Source organism: Tenrec ecaudatus, chromosome 10, assembly GCF_050624435.1.
Source record: "Tenrec ecaudatus isolate mTenEca1 chromosome 10, mTenEca1.hap1, whole genome shotgun sequence".
Classification (NCBI taxonomy): Eukaryota; Metazoa; Chordata; class Mammalia; order Afrosoricida; family Tenrecidae; genus Tenrec; species Tenrec ecaudatus.
In genome coordinates, this window is record NC_134539.1 from 133,557,235 (window position 1) to 133,576,775 (window position 19,541).

Sequence of the window (19,541 nt, forward strand, 5' to 3'; positions counted from 1 at the left end):
GCTAAAGGGAGCAACCCTACTTGGGCATGACAGCGGGCAGAGCTTGAAAACTGAGGAACAAGTAAGTCCCTTTTTGCCCTCCCAAACCCTAGCGCACTCTCGAATCCTGCCACCATAATTTTGCTCAGAAGTCTATGCACACAAACAAACCAGGGGGTGGCTTGGTTTGTTTTCATCTTTAAACTAATCTGGCATTTGTACCGAGGTGAAAATATTCATCGTTTCCTGTGTATTTCAATAACTGGGTGACATATCTGGACATAAGACCAGTTATCACGTCTGTTCATTCAGAATCTTTTACTCAGGTAAGAGAGAGAGAGCAAGAGCGAGCGTCTAGGAGACTTTTATTGACCATTTTTGCCGTCAGGGTGAAATAAAATCTGGTGACCAAAGAAACAACAAAACACTTTAGTGGCCAGTTAGGACAAGGAGAGATATTTTAACAAAAAAGATTCTGGTGTCAAAAAGCACTGTTGCCTGGCTCCCTTCTGGCCAGTTACCTCTTATTGTGCCCCGGACGTTTCCTTACTAGATAAAGTGTTTGTGTATTTCTTTTACCTCAACCAGGTAAAGACAGAGCCTTTTCCTTTTTGCGTTAAAAAAAGAGAAACGTGTACTCCTACTGCCGTCTTTACCATTACTGTCAAAAAGCATTTATTAAGCAATCTGTTCTGCATGTGATAGGGCAGACATCACCCAAATATGGTGGTTCCTGACATTTACATCTTCTGCTAAGTTACATCATAAGGACCCCAAATCCTTGACCGTAACCGCCTCTGTTCCTGTTTCTCAAATATGCGTGTGTGTGTGTGTGTGTGTTAAAGGGATTAAAGCAGAGAATTCTCTCCTTCCCTTCCCTCAAGAGTCTTTTCTCTCTCTTCCCTCATCACCTAATAATATTTAACATCACTCAGCTACTTCCCAATTTGACCTCTTGAAAGGAGGATAAAATACTCCATTTTAATTATTAAATTAGCTTAATTTTTAATTCAATGTTCCCCTAAATGATAGGGGAAGAGGGGAGCAGTTCAGCCCAAATTCCACATGGGGGGCGGTTCGGGAATGCTCAGTGTCCCCCCACCCTGTCCTCCCCCCATGCTGCTGTCCTTCCCCTCGGATGGGAGCTTCGCTGGCCGGGATAATAACACTTCAGCAATGTAATAGCCTTCGAGAGCCTCCCATGTACGGCCACAATCTCCCGGCTGTAATAAGTCCTTCTTTCTGTTATTATAGATCTCTTAACATTCTAATAAATTCCCTGTCTCTGTTGTACTCTTTTGGCAAAACAACCTTTCGCGTTGCGTTTCCCTAGCTTGGCAGTGATCTCTGCACCGCTGTCACCGTCGCCTCTTCTGAAGCTTCCCTAATAGCCTTCCCTTGCCTGGTGTGGGTCCTTGGGGACGGAACAGCTGTTTCTGTGCTTGTCTTTCCCATCCCAGAGAAGATGCCTTCCCTTGGCAGCTGCATCTCTCTAGGGATTCAGGGAGCTTTCTTATCTTGCAGGCAAGCAGCCCAAAGGGACCTTTCTCCTTAAGGGCTACAGCGTACGGATGGCCCCCCATCTGCGAAGAGATTGCAAGAAAGAATCCTGCTTTGCACTGACCTCCCAGGATCGACGCAGCTATGAGGTAGGAGGAAGGGAGGCGGGGTGATCGCTTAGTGCGGCACGGGAGCCGTGCTGCCTACGCCGGGTTCCAGCCTGCCTTGGCTACGCTGGCATTTCTTACCAATCCCGACTCCTGCCTCGACACGTCCTCAGCTTTCCTGCGGCATGCCCATCATCGCCTCTCTGTTGCCACTCTCCTCCAGGAGCCTGACTTTATCTGCCGTCCACCTGTTCCTCCCTCCCCTTCCTAGTCTCACTCCATACGTGAGATTCCGACTTGTTACAGCGCACAATCCAGTTCTTATTCGGTGCCTCTGATGTCTGCCACTAATTCTCATTCTCTCTCTATTTTTCAACGAACCATCTTTTGTCTTTCTGTGGAATTCAGAAAAAGATAACTGCAGGGCACAAAATAATTGATACTCCCCTATTCATCTTGTCCAAAATTACCTTCCTAGAGCCATTTGTACCTAAGATGCACTGCACAGCCAGCCTTGAAAGGGTTTCTCAGCCGTTGGTGACAGTGGTTACTCAGTAGTAGCAATAGAAACTGAGGGGCAGGGGGGGGGGGAGGAAAGACTTATTTCTCATTGTATTCTGCTTCATACATTTCTTACTCTTTACCTCATACACATATTACTTATTTTAAAATTAAAACAATAAAAATTTCTGACTACAGTGATTTTTACCAGAATTTTCCTTTTTTTTCTTTCGTTTCTCTTTTTTTTTGGGGGGGGGGGTTACGAGGGTGCAGGTATATGTCTCAGAGGCATCAAAAAGTTTGTAGATAAAAGAAATGAAGAGAGAATGGATTTTTCCACAAACTTCAGAAGCCCGCTCACATATGTATACACACATTCATTTCCTGCCTATTGGTAATTTTTATCTTATCGTAGTTTAGAGCATAGGCAGCTATGATGCCCGTGTTAACATTAATTAATACTAATCCCTCAAGTAGCCTGCAGACTCTGCGGGCAGCCTTTTGTGTTTCTACAGCAGTTAACTCTTACGGAGATAAAATAACCTAGGTCTCCATTAAGCAATTTTTAAAATGTTCAAACTGTTTAACAGTCCTCTAGAGATATACGAAATCCAGGTGGATGCTATAGACATGTTGCTAGGTTCTTCTGCCTTTAAACTCTGATGGTGCCTCATCTAGATAAAAGTTTGTATGATGGGTCTAGGCTAATTTTCTCAAAAATTTTATAGGAATATCCATTTTCTAAAAGCTAAGTGTGACAAGGTAGATTAATAAGCATTTGGCCGAAAGCTAGGTCTCCTATACAGCATGATGGCTAGATGCTAAATTTTTTTTTTGTTCTGGGGTTGTGGTTGTTTGTCAGTAACAGTTGTTTTGAGTTATTTCATTTAAAAATCAAAAAACTAAGAGCTGATGCTTGAATGGCTGGTTCTGTGAATCAAAATGTAGCGTTTGTTTACTTCTTCTTTTCTTTGGCCCATTGAGTCCAAATCATTACCGTGGTCTGTAGATTCTTCCCTGCAGTCTCCTTTGGCTTTCTGGGCTTCTTTATCCCACCGCCACCACAAGAGTGAAGTCCCATCACATCACCCAGAGGACTCGTTTCCCAGCCTCCTCGTCAGTCTTCTGTCTCCAATGGCTTCCTGTTCCAGTCTCTCCTCCCATGGCTGTGGAAGAAGCCCCCGCTCTTTCACCAAATTTCCAGTAGCTTCCTCTTGTCTACATTTTAAGCCTGAACTTCTAGGCCTCAGAGGCCTTCTATCAACTCCTCTCTGACCCTCCACTCTCCCGCTTCCTCTGCGCTTAGTCTTCAGGCATGGCTCTCCCTGCCTGAACTGCCCAGTGCCCCCTGCATTCAGGTTCCACGGGTTCGTTTCGAACCCGACCCAAACAGCACTACCTCAGCCACCCCCGTGACCGATTCTAGGCGGTGGTAATCACTCCCTTGCTCCTGCCCACAGTCAGTTGTTATCAGACGCATTTCATGGATGTGTATTGTCTTCATGCCTGCGGCAGTACGCTTTGAAGGCAAGAGCGTTGATTTGGTTTCTGTAGTCAGATAAATGTCTGCTGAATGAGCAGGTGACCAAATGGACGCGCTTGCCCAGGAATGAATGTCTGCCCATGGTGTAGCTCTGGCTCTGAATGTGCAGGTTTGCTGAAGAAACCAAGACAAGTATGGGGTCTTTTTTCTAAACATTCAGCAGGCAGAGAACCCTGAGCTTTAAATTTGATCATGAATCTCCACTCACGTCTTTCCTCCCCTTAAACTTCCCTATCGGGATTATGGAAATGTTAGAGAAGTTACTAAATTAACTCGCTAATTTTTCTCTAGTTTACAGCCTCTAATCCAGCTGAAGCCAGAGACTGGGTGGATCAGATAAGCTTCTTGCTAAAGGGTAGGTGTCATTTTTATAAGAATACTTCTTGGGGGTATGGGGTAGATGCTCTCTGGATAGGGTAGTGATTTTACAATTCTCCTTGATATGATTGAACTATTGAAAATTGTATGATATGTAAACTACAGGCCAATAAAACTGCTGGAAACCACCCCCCACCCCACCCCCAAAAAACGATACTTCTCGAATGGGTTTTCAGCTGAAGTAATACTGCATAAATATAGTTATAAGCTTCAATACATCCTTTTTTTAAATCATTTTATTGGCTCAATACATCCTTTTGTGCCATTTTTTCCTTCCAACTTCCCACCATATCTCCCGTATTTTAACAACAAACGGTGTCATGTCTGAAACAGAAGGTAAAGAAATAGCCAACCTGCAGATGACCTCCCGTTATCGTTCTAGCTCATTCACCTGCCTTCAGGAAAGACTGTAATATTTGCCATCATTAGAAAATACTGAAAACCAGCTTAACCTAGTAAGTCAAGGTCTGCCAGTCCCTTAGATTCTGGAAAGAAAATTCGCGTGAGATCAAATGTCAAGTCACCTAGGTGCAATTGGGGGCCGACATCATCTCGGTTTAGTCTTGGTAGGAAAGAAAAATATCCACTAATTTCACTGGCCTTCAGAGGCATTTGGCTATTAAAAAGCATATTGCTATTTCCCAAGCCCTTTCTTTCCCAATCCATTCTTTGAGGTAGGAAGAGTCCTGCCCTGACCATGTTAAATGACTGCTCTTAGAGTACCCTCTGCTGGCCAGTCTGCAGGCACAGCAGTGACCGTGGCCAAAGAAGCATTGTCTGGGTGTGGTCTGGCAGAGAGAAGTAGACAATCTTGAGTGTGCCACTCAGATGCCACTGCGGCAGAACCCTGCCTTCACAGTGAGGGAGGGGGCAAGGCCAACTTTGTGCCTAGCCCAAGACCCAGGTATAAGATGTCTTCCTAAAAACCCCAAGCCTCTTCATCTCCGCTTGCTATTTTGCTGTAAGGTTTTATGGTGGATAGAGAAGAAAGACGCACCAGCACTTTAATTACAAGAATTGCCTGTTTCACTCAGTTCTGTTTTTGTTCTCACAAAAACAAACTCTTGCATCTACCAAGAGCATCACGCATAATGGACTGGAACTAGGCAAACATGAGCACTGATGGCAAGACTACAGGGTACACTCTCATCTAGGTGCCGTGGATTTATGCGTGTAATATCCCCCTAAGTGTGTAAACCTCCATAAAACTCAAAGCAGCTTTATTGAGCTGTACCCTGTGGTCCTTTCAGAATCCCACATTGAAGAAATTATTCATTCCATTTTATTTTTAAACAAAAATAATAATAACATATGGTTGAAGCCTCAACTGTAGCTCTGATCCTTTCCTCATACAAGGTGGCACCAGAATTCAGAGGAAAATTGCTGCGCCGCCTTTATGAAAAGCCTCATCAAGCCAAACAGTTTTATTGTATTTTGAAATGAGCGTTGGACGCCTCTCCATCCTGCCCTTCCCTGGAGTACGCTGACGGTACTCGCCCATCCTGCAGAGGCGCCTCCGCAGGGTTTCAGAGAGCACTCTGTACTGCACGTCAGAGAATGCACCTTTCCCGGTCCCCATTAAAATACACCAGTACCCCCTCCCTGGTGCTCCCCAGTGCTGCAGTGGCTCAAAGTCCTCGATGCTGTGACCCACTTTAAGGTCAGCCAGACTGTACAGTCGCAAAAGGCCCTTGTAACTACCTTGCCCAGTCGTTCCATTTGGTCTTGGACGAGACTGCTCCATTTTTCTCCTTCCCCCACTTTCTTTTGGTTTGGGCCCATTTTTCTCTTTACAGAGAAACTTGTGTGAAACTCTGCAGTGAGCTTGTTGAGGAGCCACCATGCCTCCCCCCCACCCCACCCCCGGCTCTGCTCCCGGGAGACCCACAGGCCATCACTCACTCTTCCAGTTTTCCACTTGACGAGCAGTGCATGGAACGCTGGCATTTCCTGCGCTGGCCTATTTTCTCCCCTTCACCCCGTGTTCTCATTCACACACCCATACTTTTCAGGGCTGCTCCATCCTGATCAAGTTTTATTGCAAGAAAGGATTTATGTTGATGGTTTAAACCTGACGCAGTGCTGGCCTGGCCTTTTCTGTAGATTTCCTGCCACCAAGGCCCGTATTAGAAATAACAGCACTTAACCTAGTGTTTCATTTTCTTTTGACATGTTTTATTCCAATCCCTCCTCCTCCTTCCCCTTCTTCCCTTCTCAGCCTTATTTTATTTCCCTCGATTATGATTCATTCTCATCTTTGCCCTGGCAGATCTGAGCTCCTTAACCATTCCATATGAAGAGGAGGAAGAGGAGGGGGAGGAGGAGAGGGAGGAAGGAGAAGAGACCTATGATGACATCGATGGCTTTGATGCCCCCAATCCTGGTTCCCAGGGCAGACCCGTCATCTTGCCTGGCGCTGTGGGGATCAACGAGTCTGCGGAGGAGAAAGAAGAAGAAGATATTTATGAAGTCTTACCAGGTGAGAAATCGGATCTTGTAATTGTCGTCTGCTCATCTCAGAAACGTATGACCTGTAGAAGAATATAACGTTGAAAACGCCGGAGGAAGCCACACTGAAAGCTCGCCTTCTGAAGGAGAGAATGCTGGGATGCTTTAGGGACCCTCCCACAGTGCTCAGCATAGAAGCGCTGCCCTGCTCTGAGAGCAGGGTGGGCTTGACGAACGGGTCTCTTTCACCTGTGCCTTACAGAGTAATTTCTGAAGCGTCATGTCGGAGCTTACTGTGACTTCGAGATGAGTCATCCAAACCCCCTCCTCTCACTCCTTGTCTGGGTAGTTATGAGAATAATGGAAAGTCGCTGCGAAATTATGAAGGCTATCCAAAGTCTGTAGGAATGTACATCAATACCGATCCCCTTTCCAGTAACCCAGTAAAACTCTGCTGGCGCACAACCGATTACTCCCTTGCTCAGACATACCACAAATCAAATCACATCTCTTAAAAATAATCCTAACATGGTTTCTCTGCCTGCCACAACAGCAGGTCTACTGAATACGTTGCCTTTTTTTTTTCCCGGAGGCATAACTGGTGTCTCAAAAACGTGCCGTCATCACTGCTTCCGCATGGCCACTCCTCGTGGGGTAACAGCAGCTGGTGAACACTGCGAAGCACAGTGGGGGTCAGCCTGGAACACTGAAGCCTGAGCCTTTTAATTGTGAGGTCGTTAGACCACGGGAATGCTGAATCTCCCAGTCCTCTCAGTAAGATCACTCCTGTGGAAATTTGCCAGGAGTTCAGTGCTCTGCTGAGAAACTCAAGTTAAGCCTAAATTTATAGCAATGTAACCCTCAATCCCAGGTGAATTTAGGAACCAAGGTGAAGCCAACACTCAAGCTCCTGAAGACTGGGCTGGTGGCTAAGAGCATCCTCTGGCTGCTCAGGGCATCTCAAGGCCTCCTGAGGATCTAAGGAGAGGGTCCAGCCTCAGAGGGACACTCAATCTCTTCCCTCAGGGAGAAGCCACGGCGTGGCTTCCGGAGCCCAGGAGCGGGGCTCTTTTCTGGGGCCACCTGTCTCCTCCCTGCTGGGGGCCTCCGACCACCAGCCACCCAGCGTGCTTCCAGCACTTTCCGCCTCTGCCAGTGCCGACTTCTCCAGCCTTTTTGTTGTGTTTTATTATGCAAATGAGATCTTGGTTGAGGTCGAGCCATTTCTTGTGTCTGAAGTTAAAAAAAAAATGATAATTTCCTCAGCAAGTCATCGTCGTTAATGAAGTTTTACAAAAACAGATACAACCAAAGGAAAATAAAATTTCACAGGTGATAAATTTTTCCAATTTCCCTGGCAGAATTCGATAGGATTGTTAAATTAAGAGTGAAGGTGTCTGTTGGAAAGCAACGAGCAGTGATGGGTAATTTTATAGAGTGGAAAATTGAATCAAATTGCTACATTAAAACACAGCTCCTCTGAGAATCTTCCCTTTCACAGTCGGCTCCATTGCAACAGCAGGGTGCAGAAACGGATCTAACTCACAACACACTCTCAAAGGAGACGCACTCCCCCACTTGGCCAGAATCTTAGTAAGCTCTCTGTCCACTCTCTCCGGCCCAGGCCCGGGGGAGTCCTGGGGGGCGGACAGGCCACTCCAGGTAACAACGGTGGCAGAGGGCTCTGGGCAGGGCTCACTGGACCGCTCAGTCTTCTTTCATTTGCCACAGTGATACCTCAAAGGATGCTTGCCTTCTCTGAGCGCAGAGAAGCAGAGCCAAAAAGAGAAGGGAAAAGGGAAGAGTTTGGGCCCATCACTTTACTCCAGGTGAGAGCTCTGTTGTCTATGATTGGCTCCTCCCCCCTGCTCACCTGTCCTCAGCCAATGCAGCTCTGAAGGGGAGGGGATCAGCATAGGCCTCAAAAGCCACACCCATTGATGATGTTGGGGTAACCCAAAGTCCTGAAGAAAAGCCACTGGCCCTGTCTGCACATCGGCCCCCTGCAAGGGGCGAAGGTCACCGGTAAGAAAGCCAGGGCCGCTTTCTCCAAGTTCACAGCCCAGGGGCGACCTGGCCTCCTTCAGTTTCCCAAGGGCAATGCTGTGCCCAGTCCGCAGGTTCTTTCCGAAAAGCCTCTATCCATCACGGCTTTTAGAGACAGCTTGGGCGCTGGGAGATGTTGGCATTTAATACCGTTATGAATATTTCAACCACAAGTCTTTATCACCCAGCTCCTCATCCACTCCTCCGCCCGGCTGGGTGTTTCTGAAACGGCCTTCAGAGTTTTGCACGTGCCACACCGAAAGCCTGAGAGGAACTGAGAGAGGACTCAAGAGGACCGGCTACCTCTCCCTAGGCTCGCTTCGCACGAGACCACCTGTCCCCACACAGAGTAGCCGGCAGATGAGACCCAGCCTGGGATCCCCGGTGGAGACAGCGTTCCGGAGTCGGAAGGGATCTGCTGTGCCACTCGCTGGCTGTAAGACTGAAGCACGTGTGGTGCCTTCTCTCCGTGTGACTTTTCCCATCTGTAAAATGGGAAGAACAGCAGTAGCTACCTGACAAGGGTGCTGTGAGGAGCCTAGAACTGGGCCATGAAAAACCCTTAAACTCACACTCCAGTATACAGTGAGCATTCGGCGAAGGACAGCGGTGAAGGAGGCCTTGGGCTGCTAACCACAAGGTCAGCGGTCCAAACCCAAAGCCAGTCCACTGTTCCTGTGGAGATTTGCAGCCTTGAAACCCCTATCTAGGGTCGCGTTGAGTTGGAATCAGGTCAATGGCAGCGGTATGCGATACGATATTTGGGGGGATGCTTAAATAGGACCTGAGACAGTCCGTTTGAGCGTTTTCAGCTACGTGTATGAAGCAGGTGAAACTGAACATCCTGAGCAGATGGAATACAGAGCCTACCTTCTGCTCAGGCCAAGTTCTACTGCCAGGCCAGGTGCTGGGTGGAGGGACAGCCGGACAGTGTTGGATCGTGCTAGCCTTGCACACCCACCAATAATCCCACGGCTTGGGCCTGTGCCGCTTGCTTTATTGTAGCAGATCTGTGGAAACTGGTAAGCACCCACGGTCCTGCTGATCCTTCCTCTGGGATGGGGCTTCCACACGCCCGCGCTCTCTGTGAGGATGATCTCTCCTCCGGAGCATCACCAGGACGAGCTTCTGAGTAGAAGGGAAAGTGCCTGGCACACATAGCAAGTCAATAAAATATTATTTTTCCGAATCAAGATAATGGATGGGTCATCAAGTGAAGCACACTACCGCGCATTCAGCATGGGGTCATGAGCTACGTGGCTGGCACTCTCCTCCCCAGGTTTTCGGCTGGACCACGGAAAACAGCCCCTTGTAGAAGAGTGTCGAGGTTGGCATCTGGTGGACCCTCTGAGCCTCCGCGTGGAGCATCTGGGGCCCCTTGATTTTTAAGATCTCATTTGCAGTCGATTAAACTGCCGAGAACTACTGCAAAGAAATGCTACCGCAATATGGAGAAGGTTGGAAGCTCTTCTCAGCCCTTCCTCACCCCCCTGAAATTATGTTACAGGCCAGCACAGTTTCATGATCCAAGATTCCATAAAAGGACAATTTTTATCGGGTTTTTCACTGTGTGGGACCTTGAGACTAGAGTCCAGCGAGGTGCTGGGGGAACAGAGGACCAGCAGCAGCTGCCCTGGTAACAGAGATTCCTAGGGACCAAAAGGAAAAGCCATGCGAGCCCCTCCCTGGACATGTCTGTGCACATTCCAGGGCTGCCCACCTGCCTTGGGGGTGCTTATCATAGACCCCAAACCCAGATTGCTCTATAACAAAGCATGCAACTGTGCTTTGGTTTTTAATGTGCATCCAATGGAAATAAGCATGCTGTGGGTTCTTTTCCCCCTGGACAGCTGTCCAGGCCCACAAGTGGTCGATGGGAAGGGAGGGCAAGGCGGGAAAGGAACAAATACCGAATATGCAAAGTTTATAAAGAAAGCCATTTCCAATTTGGTAGGAAAGCAGCAGTCCCTGAGAGGGCCTTTTCTCGCCCTCCCTTCTCAGCACCTCGGCCCCGGGTCGCACGGGGCTGCGGCTGTGGCTGCTGCTGGCCGGCCTCCGAAGTGGATTTGGGCCGTGTCTTCGACCTGGAAGGCTCTTCCCTAGTCCCAGCCCGTGACGTCCCACACATCTCCCCCACTGTGTCTCTTCAGGGACACGTCTGAACTATTCAGCTGGAATTAAGCTTGCTTGGAGCCCTGGCCCCAGTTATTGGGGGGGGAGGGGGACCTCTCCCACCTCAATCAGCGTGTGCTCGATTCTCATCGGGAGACCTTGCGTGGTACAAACCGTTAACTCGCTCTGAAAGGTGACTGGTTCCAGTCCACCCCGGAGCACCTCAGGAGAAAGGCCTGACAGCTTACTCGGGAAGCGTCAACCCCTGGAGACCCTACGAGGTGCCGATGAAATGAGGTACATTTCGAGGGCGGCAGTTAGCACACTGAAATGTAATGCCTTCGACGTCAAGACTTCCCCGTCCAGCTTGAACCCAAACACTTGGGGCTGCAGATCAGGGGACACTGCACAACAGAGAACTAAGTGTAGGATGGGCCTCTTGCTCGGTCGGTTGGTTGGTTTTTCGGTGTTGTCTGAAGAGATGCTGTAACATCTGTGAGATTTAGGACCTCGCTGGGCCACGGCCTGGCGTGAGCTCCATTTCCACCTTTCCGCCTGTTCTCTCTGCACGTCCAGTCTCTCCCTCCGTGTTTGTGTCGCGTCTGTCGCAGAGCACCTGGACTCTGGCTGCACGGTGATGCATTCGGCGTAGGTTGAGCCGCTGCCACGTTGATTTGAGGGGATGAGTTCACCCTCTTCCTGATCTGATCGTCTTTCGAATACGAGTCTCTGCGTCGGCTTCGTTGGTGGCAGGGCAGAGCCAGAGCGGTGCTTCAGGAAGGAGCCAGGTGTCATGGGAAGCTGGCTCCTCTCAGCCCCTCCGAGGTGGATTCAATGTCCTCTTCCTCTCAGCCTCTCATTAGTGTCCCTGACATCGTGCCAAGAGTGTTGATTGAAATCGACTCTCCGGATACCGGTGCTCATTTGTGATGCCCCGTGGTTCTCTCACGTGTTCACACGGTTAACGGAATCTTTCTCAGCTGCCTTCCCAACTGAGATGAGATATTTGGGAATCAAGTAGAGCATTTAATGTAATAAGTGGACAGTAATCTTTAGAGGTTAATTTATTTAAAACCTATGTAAGGTTGGGGTCCCATATGCCCTATTAGGAGCGAGGACCATTATAATCTATTACTGTTTAAAGTTGAGCTAGCACATAAATTTTAATTCTCTCTGAAATGAAGATGTATCTCCGTAGATGTAATGCTAAAAATGTCTAACGGTTCTCATCAGGAAGTTCAACGAGCTCTTCAGCCTAAATCAAACAATTTTCGGAATCATCTATTTAAAATGAAAAGAAATCACACGTTAAGAAAATGGGGAGGGTTCATTGTTTAACCTGCCCCTTTGGTGAACAACAAGAGCAACAACAACAAAAATTCTTTTCACCTTATAATCAGTTGTCCTGCCTTTGGAAATTGGAAGGTATCAGTTGGCTTCACAGGAGGGCCCAAGGTCAAGTGTATGTCCCTCTATTTGGACTGTGCCCCCTGAATTTAAAGCCTGCTGTGGAAGTCAGCTTGCTCCCCAAGCTCAGCCTTTCAAAGGCCTTAAAGGTACCACACCCAACCTCTCCAGTCCAGCGCAAGGCTTCTTGCCTGGCACCTACTTTCAGCCACTGGGGGCTTCCCGGCTCACATCCATCACCACAGGGCTGGGTCTTGGTGGCGAGAGAGATGGAAGCTCTATGGTCAGTGTCCTCCTTTATTTCTCGGAGGCTCCAAAGGCACAGTGAAAATCAGAGAGAATCTGGTCTGGGATTGAACTGCTGCGTAGAACGGATTTTTTTTCCCCTTTCTTTCCATTTTCGTACCATGACGAGCCGTAGTGCTGTTGCCTGAAAGGATAAAGGGACCGAGTTTGGGTTTCCGTTTTCATCAGGGCAAACACATTTACATTCTCCTATTTTACAAATGCAAAGAGCAGGCGAGCCACTTTCAATAATTTATTTTAAAATCAATGCTAATGAGGTTATGTCTTGTCGGTGGCCGAGTTTTACAATAAAGTCTGATTTATTTAGAAAAGATCTTTGGTGTAACTTCCCATCTAATGGCGGTGGGAAGGAGGTGGAGTAGCAGGCTCGGTGACCCTCCAACTTCGGATCCAATTTGTAATTCACAGCGGAGATCTGACCCAATTTACATTGATTAGAATTGGGAGGAAGAGACAGCTGCGCACAGACAGCAACGGCAGAATAAACTCTGCGAAAGTGCCTAAGCACAGCAAATTATTGGTCCTTGTGATTGAGTTGTTTGATATCAGCAAAAGGCTGCTCGCTGTCCACAGGATTGGGTATCACTAGAACTGAGAGTGTGTTTTAGTGTTCTCCAGCCTGCGAGATGCAGCTCATCCTGAAAGGGGGGTGCAGGGAGCACCATAGCAGTGGAAGGGAAGAAGCAGGCAAATAAGGAGAAGATAATGTGCAAAGAATGAGGTTCCACATGGTTTATTCCATCCAGTGTGACCTATTTCCTGGGCTTGATTCCATCCCTCCATCGTCCACAGCTTCGTTCCTGAGGGGTAGGGGGAGTACTACGGTGGTGAGTTGGGAGTGAGTTCTTGCTGCTAGGTGATCCAAGGAGATAGGGTAGAGTCAGAAGGCTCCATTTCCCACAGCATCTGACCCAGCCACAAATATCTGTTCTTTGATCTTGTTAACAAACTACTGGTTTTCCCAGAGTTCCCACTCCTTAATTTTTATATTTTCGGGGAACACTATTCTTTTAGGTGAAAGCACATGCTTCTATAAGGAGAATGTTCTCACATTCTTATGCCATTTCTTCTTACCGATGAGCTTGGAGTTCACGTACCCCAGGCTGACACACTGGACCCCATCTTGCTCTATGAACCTTACATTTAACAAATGTAAAGGATGCCATCTCCCCGACTATGCCAATCCAGTGGAGTAGCCAAGGGGAAGCCAGACAGACAAGCGCCCTACAGACCCAAGAAGAGAAGAAAACATAGATGTGGGCAGAAGAAACTGAGTATCCAGCCCTCTCACCATATGCTTATCATCCCCTCTCCATTGCGTGTGTGTGTGTGTATGTGTGTGTGTGTGTGTGTGTGTGTGTTAGAGGATGGTGCTGGTGGGAAAAAAAATAGTGAATGTGGTTTTTATTCATTTTCTTCTATGTATAAAATAGCTAGATCATATGTCTTTATAAAGGCCCAGTGTCCATTTTTATCAAGCAATATCAAGTCTGAGATAAAGCCGGCTAGTGAAGGTAAGAAATATAGGCCAACGTGCTGTGACTTTTACCATAGAACCCGGAATCAGATTTAGAATATAACATTGACTTTGAAATCATAGTGTACCTACAGCAATTAATTAAAAGCTCATTCCAACTGCCCTCAGGAACTTACCCTCTAATGAACCAGGCGGGCTGAATAACAATAACAAAAAGATAGTTAAAAGCCCCAAGTACTAGGAACATAAAATTATGTACATGACTAGCCTCAGCTACAGCTGAACAAAGATTGATACATTAAGGGCTAATTAATCACAAAGGTTTAAAGATGTGCTTCCCATAAAATGCACACACACATCCTAACTATGTATGGAGCGCCTGAAACCAGAAAGGATGCTTTCACGGAGACGATGAATGTTGAAGAGAATCTGGGGGTGGAGGCGGGAGAAATAGGGGTTCAGGACAAGGATTAAGAGAGCTTTCTGGTGATTCAAACCCTCACTGCCATCAAGTCCGTTCCAACTCATGGCGACCCTCTAGGACAGGCTGGAACTGCCCCTGTGGGTTCCCAAGACTGTGACTCTTTCCAGGAGTAGAAAGCCTCGTCTTTCTCCTGCGGAACAGCTGGTTGTTTCGAACCGCTGACTTTGTGATTCAAAGCCCGACTCATAACCATTATGACCCCAGGGTACCTAGATGATCCGGATCAATTAGAAGCTTCACTGAGGCAGGGCCTCTCCCAGTCTCTGCCTTCCTCCGTCCTGGCGCAATGAGTGCTCTGGATACCCCTTAGCAATTAAAACTGTTCGGAAACGAGTGACTGGGAACGGAAGGAGAAGAGGGTGAGTCTGAAGGTGGGAGAGGATGAGGAAGGGAGGGCAAGCACACACATCACAATCACACGTTCCCGGAAGGAGAGATGTGATGAGCTCCTTCAGGGGAAGGAGCCCTGTCAGTATCAAAACCATGCAACTGCCAACAGCCAATAGCTCACGCTGATCGTTTTTATCCCCCCAGATGAAGAGCAGGACCTGGACGAGGACGAGAGCGGCACCGGACAGAAAGGAGGTAGGAGAACTTTGTGAGCAACCATGCAGGCACTGGGTACGGCGTCCAGGCTCCCACCTGGAGAAAGCCCATTCTCCAAGGCCAGCGCATCACCGGGCTTCGTCGTGAAGAGGGCACTGGGGTGTTGACCCCAAAAAGACCCAAGAACAATGACCGGGTAGAAAATCGCCCTACCTTTCAAAGCAGCCACCCGTCCAATTTAAATGATGCTCCCAGAGCAGCTAAGAGAGGGAGAAGCCAAACCAGATATTTATTTTTTCCCTATCAGTATTTCTTAAATCAGCCCGGTGAAAATGGAATTGCCTCATCTCTAAGAGATCGCAGGATTGAGCATGGAAAGAATGGAAATGTCTCCTGGCGGAGAGGCCTGGAGATTACCAGTTCAGAGGGGAATGGAGATGTGTCAGGTTGACGGCGCGGACACGGGGTGAAGGATAGAACGGCTGGGTAAGGCTGGCTTCTGATGGCCGGGTTTGATCCCAGGCACATTGGAAATGAATATGTAACAGGTTTGTTGAATACAAAATTACAATTTATCCATCCCAGACTGTTAACCATGCCGCAGGCTGTTAGTGAACCCATTGCTTCTGAGGCCCGATGCCCCTCTAAGGCTGCCTCAAGTTGGTAGGAAACCCCACCAAGGACCTGTTCCTCTGTCAGCGAAGGAATGCTGTGGGTCTTCGGGGTCACCACAAAGACAGCCATTCCAGCAGTGGGGTCCAAAACGAGGCTGATTGAGTTACTAGTTGACTCCCCCCCACCCTGGAGATTCTGTAAAATCGTAAGCCTAGGAGTTCTTATTTCTCTGGCCCTACCTTTGCCCCTTCTCCCCTCTCCTCCTCCTTTCCTTCTCCTTTCAGCAAAGCACCCTCCCCCACCCCACCCCACCCCACCCCTGGCCCCCTTGCCTGGCTCACCCTCTATAGGAAGTGATGCTGGGAAGGTTTAGTGAAGGGTTCCCACCCGGCCCCTCCTCCCGGCAGCGGGAGAAGACTGTGCATGGCAGCTCAGAGGTCCTGTGTCAGAGGAGGGAAAGCAAGCCAAGGAGGCGAGTGTGATGTAGACAAGCTAGTGTCGCTGCAAGTGCTTCATCATAATGAACACATACAATCAAGCCCATTTCGAAGATGATGTAGGGATCAGAATCCTTGAGCCCCGTGTTTCCTGCTCACTGCATAGAATTCCAGCAGACAGTGAGACCAGCCTTCAAGGGGACAGCTTGGGTGGCATACCTGTCAGACACTGCTGGCTGGTTTTCTATAAACCCATTCAGGAAGCAACCGACTTCTGGCCAAAGTCTACAGCTCACTTTGAGGCTCCCCGCCCTCCGCCCCCAATCTCATATCCCCCTTCCTCTCCTCTCTCTGAGGTTCGTTCTATCTGGGGGGTGAGGGGAGATGTACTTCTGAACTGTCCCAACAGCTATAATTCAAGTGGCGTTAAAAAAAAGAGAAACTATTTTGTTCATCATGCTTCCTGCCTCCAGAATAGGTGTTGCTAAGTGTAGCAAGCTCTAGATAGGGTCTAAATATGGCTTATACCTGCCACCCATTACAGTGATGGGTGACTTCGGGATTCAAAAAGAGGAGGGTTTTCTGTGCGCTCGGCAGCATCTGAGGTAGGAATTTTTATTATTTGTGTTTCTTTCTTTCTTGAATTTACACGGTTCTCCAAAAGAACTGTAGAGACAGCGACAACTATGTAGCATCTACGTCTTGCCTTCACTTTCTCACAGGAAAGAGAGACCTGGGAGAAGGGCGGGGAGCCCCATGAAGGCATATCAAAACATGGGGCTCTCGGTCTTCGGTGAATTCTTATGTCCTCAGCAGCTCAACTTCACTGTCTTTGTCTCCAGTGACACATCTGAGGGGCAAACCATGCCCAAGCCGGTTCTCCTTTCCCCCTTCTCTGCTCCTAGAAGGGGATGGTTAGCCCGTCCATGTGGCTCCACCCTCCCACGGTCCTGTTCCCTGAATGCTGTGCCTTTTTCCCTAATGGAGTTGTTACTATTTTAAGGCCCGACTAGATCTTATCAGAAAGAAGGGGGGAAGGAATTCAGTGTATCTTTATTGGGTGTTAATGACCCTGGAGGATGTAATTTCTTTTATTTTATTCTGTTACCTAGAAAATCTATCACAACCTTGTAGTATTGCTTGTTCAATCTATAAAGAGCTCCGTTTACAGCGGGACTGTCAGTAGCAGGCTTATTTGAGTGGGTGGCTCTTCAACACCTCAGATTTTCACTAAATTCTGACCCGTTAGTTGAACACTCTTCCACTACTGAGGGGGGTCAGTGAGGCAACTGCTGGGAACTTCTCTCCCTTCCTTATCGTGCAAAGGCAACATCCGGGTAACCATGATTGACGACAACCCAGTGTGAGAAATTATTTGCCATTTGCTTAGGTGTGTCATGTTGGACAAAAACATCATCTGAAAGCATCTCTAGGTGTGTCAGGTCTCAGGCCGAGGCAGATTTCGAAAGACTGTTTTTGCTTGGATATTGTTGGCGTGCTCAGCCAGAAAGAAGCCCAGGTAATGGCTGTTTGCAAGTATTACATTTTTGAGGCAGGCTCCGCCTTAATCCAGTTGTTGTCCAATCGGCTCCATCTCGTGGCAGCCCTACCCGAGGCAGTGCAGAGCTGTGCTCTGTAAGCTTGTCCAGGCCTGATTGTTTTGGGAAGTAGGTGGCCACGTCTTTCTTCCGAGGCTCATCTAGGTTGCTTCCAGCTGCCATCCTTTCAGTGAGCAGTGGAGTGCGTTTACGGTTTGCACTCCTTTCCCCGTCAGTGCTCAGCAGAGTGGTCAATCATTACACTATGGAAGTACAGGGGCAATGTGGTGCTAGCGCACGCAACTGGAAATAGAAATGCCATACGGTCCTGCAATACCTCCATCGGCATGAACCCTAAAGAAATAAGAGCCAAAACTCAGACAGTATGCTCTCCCGGTGTCCGTCGTAGCAGTGTTCAACCAGTAACAAGAAGCTGGGAGTACTCTACGTGCCCACCAGTAGAGACATGGAGCTTTCTAAGCTAGCGTGCGGCCTCTGTGAGCTTCCTCGGTGGCGTACGGGGCCAGAGCCAGCAAGTGCGGAAGGTGATGATGCAGTCCGCCAATGCCCTCATCTTCATGTACTTACAAAATAAATCCTGGATTCCGGTGTGGCTCTGTGAGCAAGTGAACGTGCGGATAGAGGGTTTATCGTAAGCTTTGATGAGAATATGAACGTTGTACTAGATGATGCAGAAGAGATTCATTCTAACAGTCAGGAAGGCAACTGGGTAAGATGGATCGCGCTGAAAGGAGATAACATTACACTGCTGCAAAGTGCATCCAACTAGAAATGACCATTGAAGTGAGAAGGTGAGGGCACCAGCCCTCCCACCCCCCTTTTCAAGTGTCCTTTGTTGTGAATATGCTTCTAAAGCATGTGCGCATGTCGTTTTCATTACTCTATGTTCTTACTGAACCACAATCAATGATCTCTGTGGTTTGTTTGTTGGTTTGTTTTTTAAGGATTAAGAAGTTTGGGGACATCCACACAGTAGAATACTCTACATCACTAAAAAACAGTGGTGAAACCATGAGCCCCTCACATCAAGGATAGACCTGGAGAACATGATGCTGAGTGAAGTTAGTCAGGGATTAAAGGACAAATCTTATAAGAGACCACTGCTATGGGGACAGTAATCCAGACAAGGATTTCCATACTCAAGAGAACAGATTTCTGAGGGTCCCAAAGGAGGGAGCCCTGGCAGCTAGTGATTATGTGTTGCACTGCTAACCCCAAGGCCAGCAGTTCTAAAGCACCCGCCGCTCCGTGGGAGAAAGACTGGGCTTCCTACCCCCATGAAGAGTGCCGTCTCAGAAACTCTGAGGGGCAGCTCCACCCCGTCCTGTGGGGGGGTGGGGGGCTGTGCGTCAGCATGGACTCATTCTGTGACTTTAGGGTTTGGACGGGAGGGAGGGCAGAGGTGAAGGGGGAAAGCAGAGGGAGGAGTGTGGGCAGTCATTGACTTGGGTGAAGCGGAGGATGGAGGTCTATAAGGAGTGGGGAAGCCGGATGGTAAGGTGGGGGTAGGATCAGGCAGGGGCTAATGAGTGGCTTGGACGGTTGAGTGCAGAGCTGGTGGTCTGAAATGTAACCCCCCACCTCATTCACAATGAACAGATTATATAAAAAGAAGCAACAAAGGGGCTCCGGGGAAGGTTTCGCAACCTTTGCCTTTTGAAAAACGTTGATCATCCAAAATAAAAACGGAACTCACTGCTACAGAGTCAACGTTGACTCCTAGGCACACCCTGTGGATTTCTGAGTCTGTAAGTGTTCAGGGCCCCAGAAAGCCCAGTCTTTCTCCCACGGAGCTGCTGGTGGTTTCGAACTGCTGACCATGCAGATAGCGGCCTGTGGGAAACTAACAAATGCCGTTCCCACAGATTCTTCCCTAACCGCTATGCTGCCTTAAAGTGAGCACATGGTTGATTCTGTCTTCCTGTAGAAGCAGACATTCCTTGATTATCTCCTCCTGCCGAGCCACCCATCCCTCCTCATGTCTCCCGCCCCCTCCCCAATGCCGGTATTGGGTTTCCTCACCTGTGAGCTCAGGGACTTCACTGTGATTACCGCCCACCTGGTGATGTATTGAACTCCTGAATAAGCATGACTAA

The 19,541-nt window shown here is 48.4% G+C and overlaps 1 protein-coding gene and 1 pseudogene across 1 annotated transcript in view; both read left to right on the forward strand.

The window, feature by feature from the left end:
• SKAP1 (src kinase associated phosphoprotein 1) overlaps positions 1–19,541 on the forward strand; it is a 314,501-nt gene that overhangs the window by 270,732 nt on the left and 24,228 nt on the right. The window contains exons 8-11 of the mRNA XM_075559641.1: positions 1,504–1,628; positions 3,922–3,985; positions 6,278–6,487; positions 14,823–14,873. Of these exons, the coding sequence (XP_075415756.1) occupies positions 1,504–1,628; positions 3,922–3,985; positions 6,278–6,487; positions 14,823–14,873 (450 nt within the window). The remainder of the gene's footprint in view (positions 1–1,503; positions 1,629–3,921; positions 3,986–6,277; positions 6,488–14,822; positions 14,874–19,541) is intronic.
• LOC142460235 (small nuclear ribonucleoprotein E-like) lies at positions 17,230–18,214 on the forward strand (annotated as a pseudogene).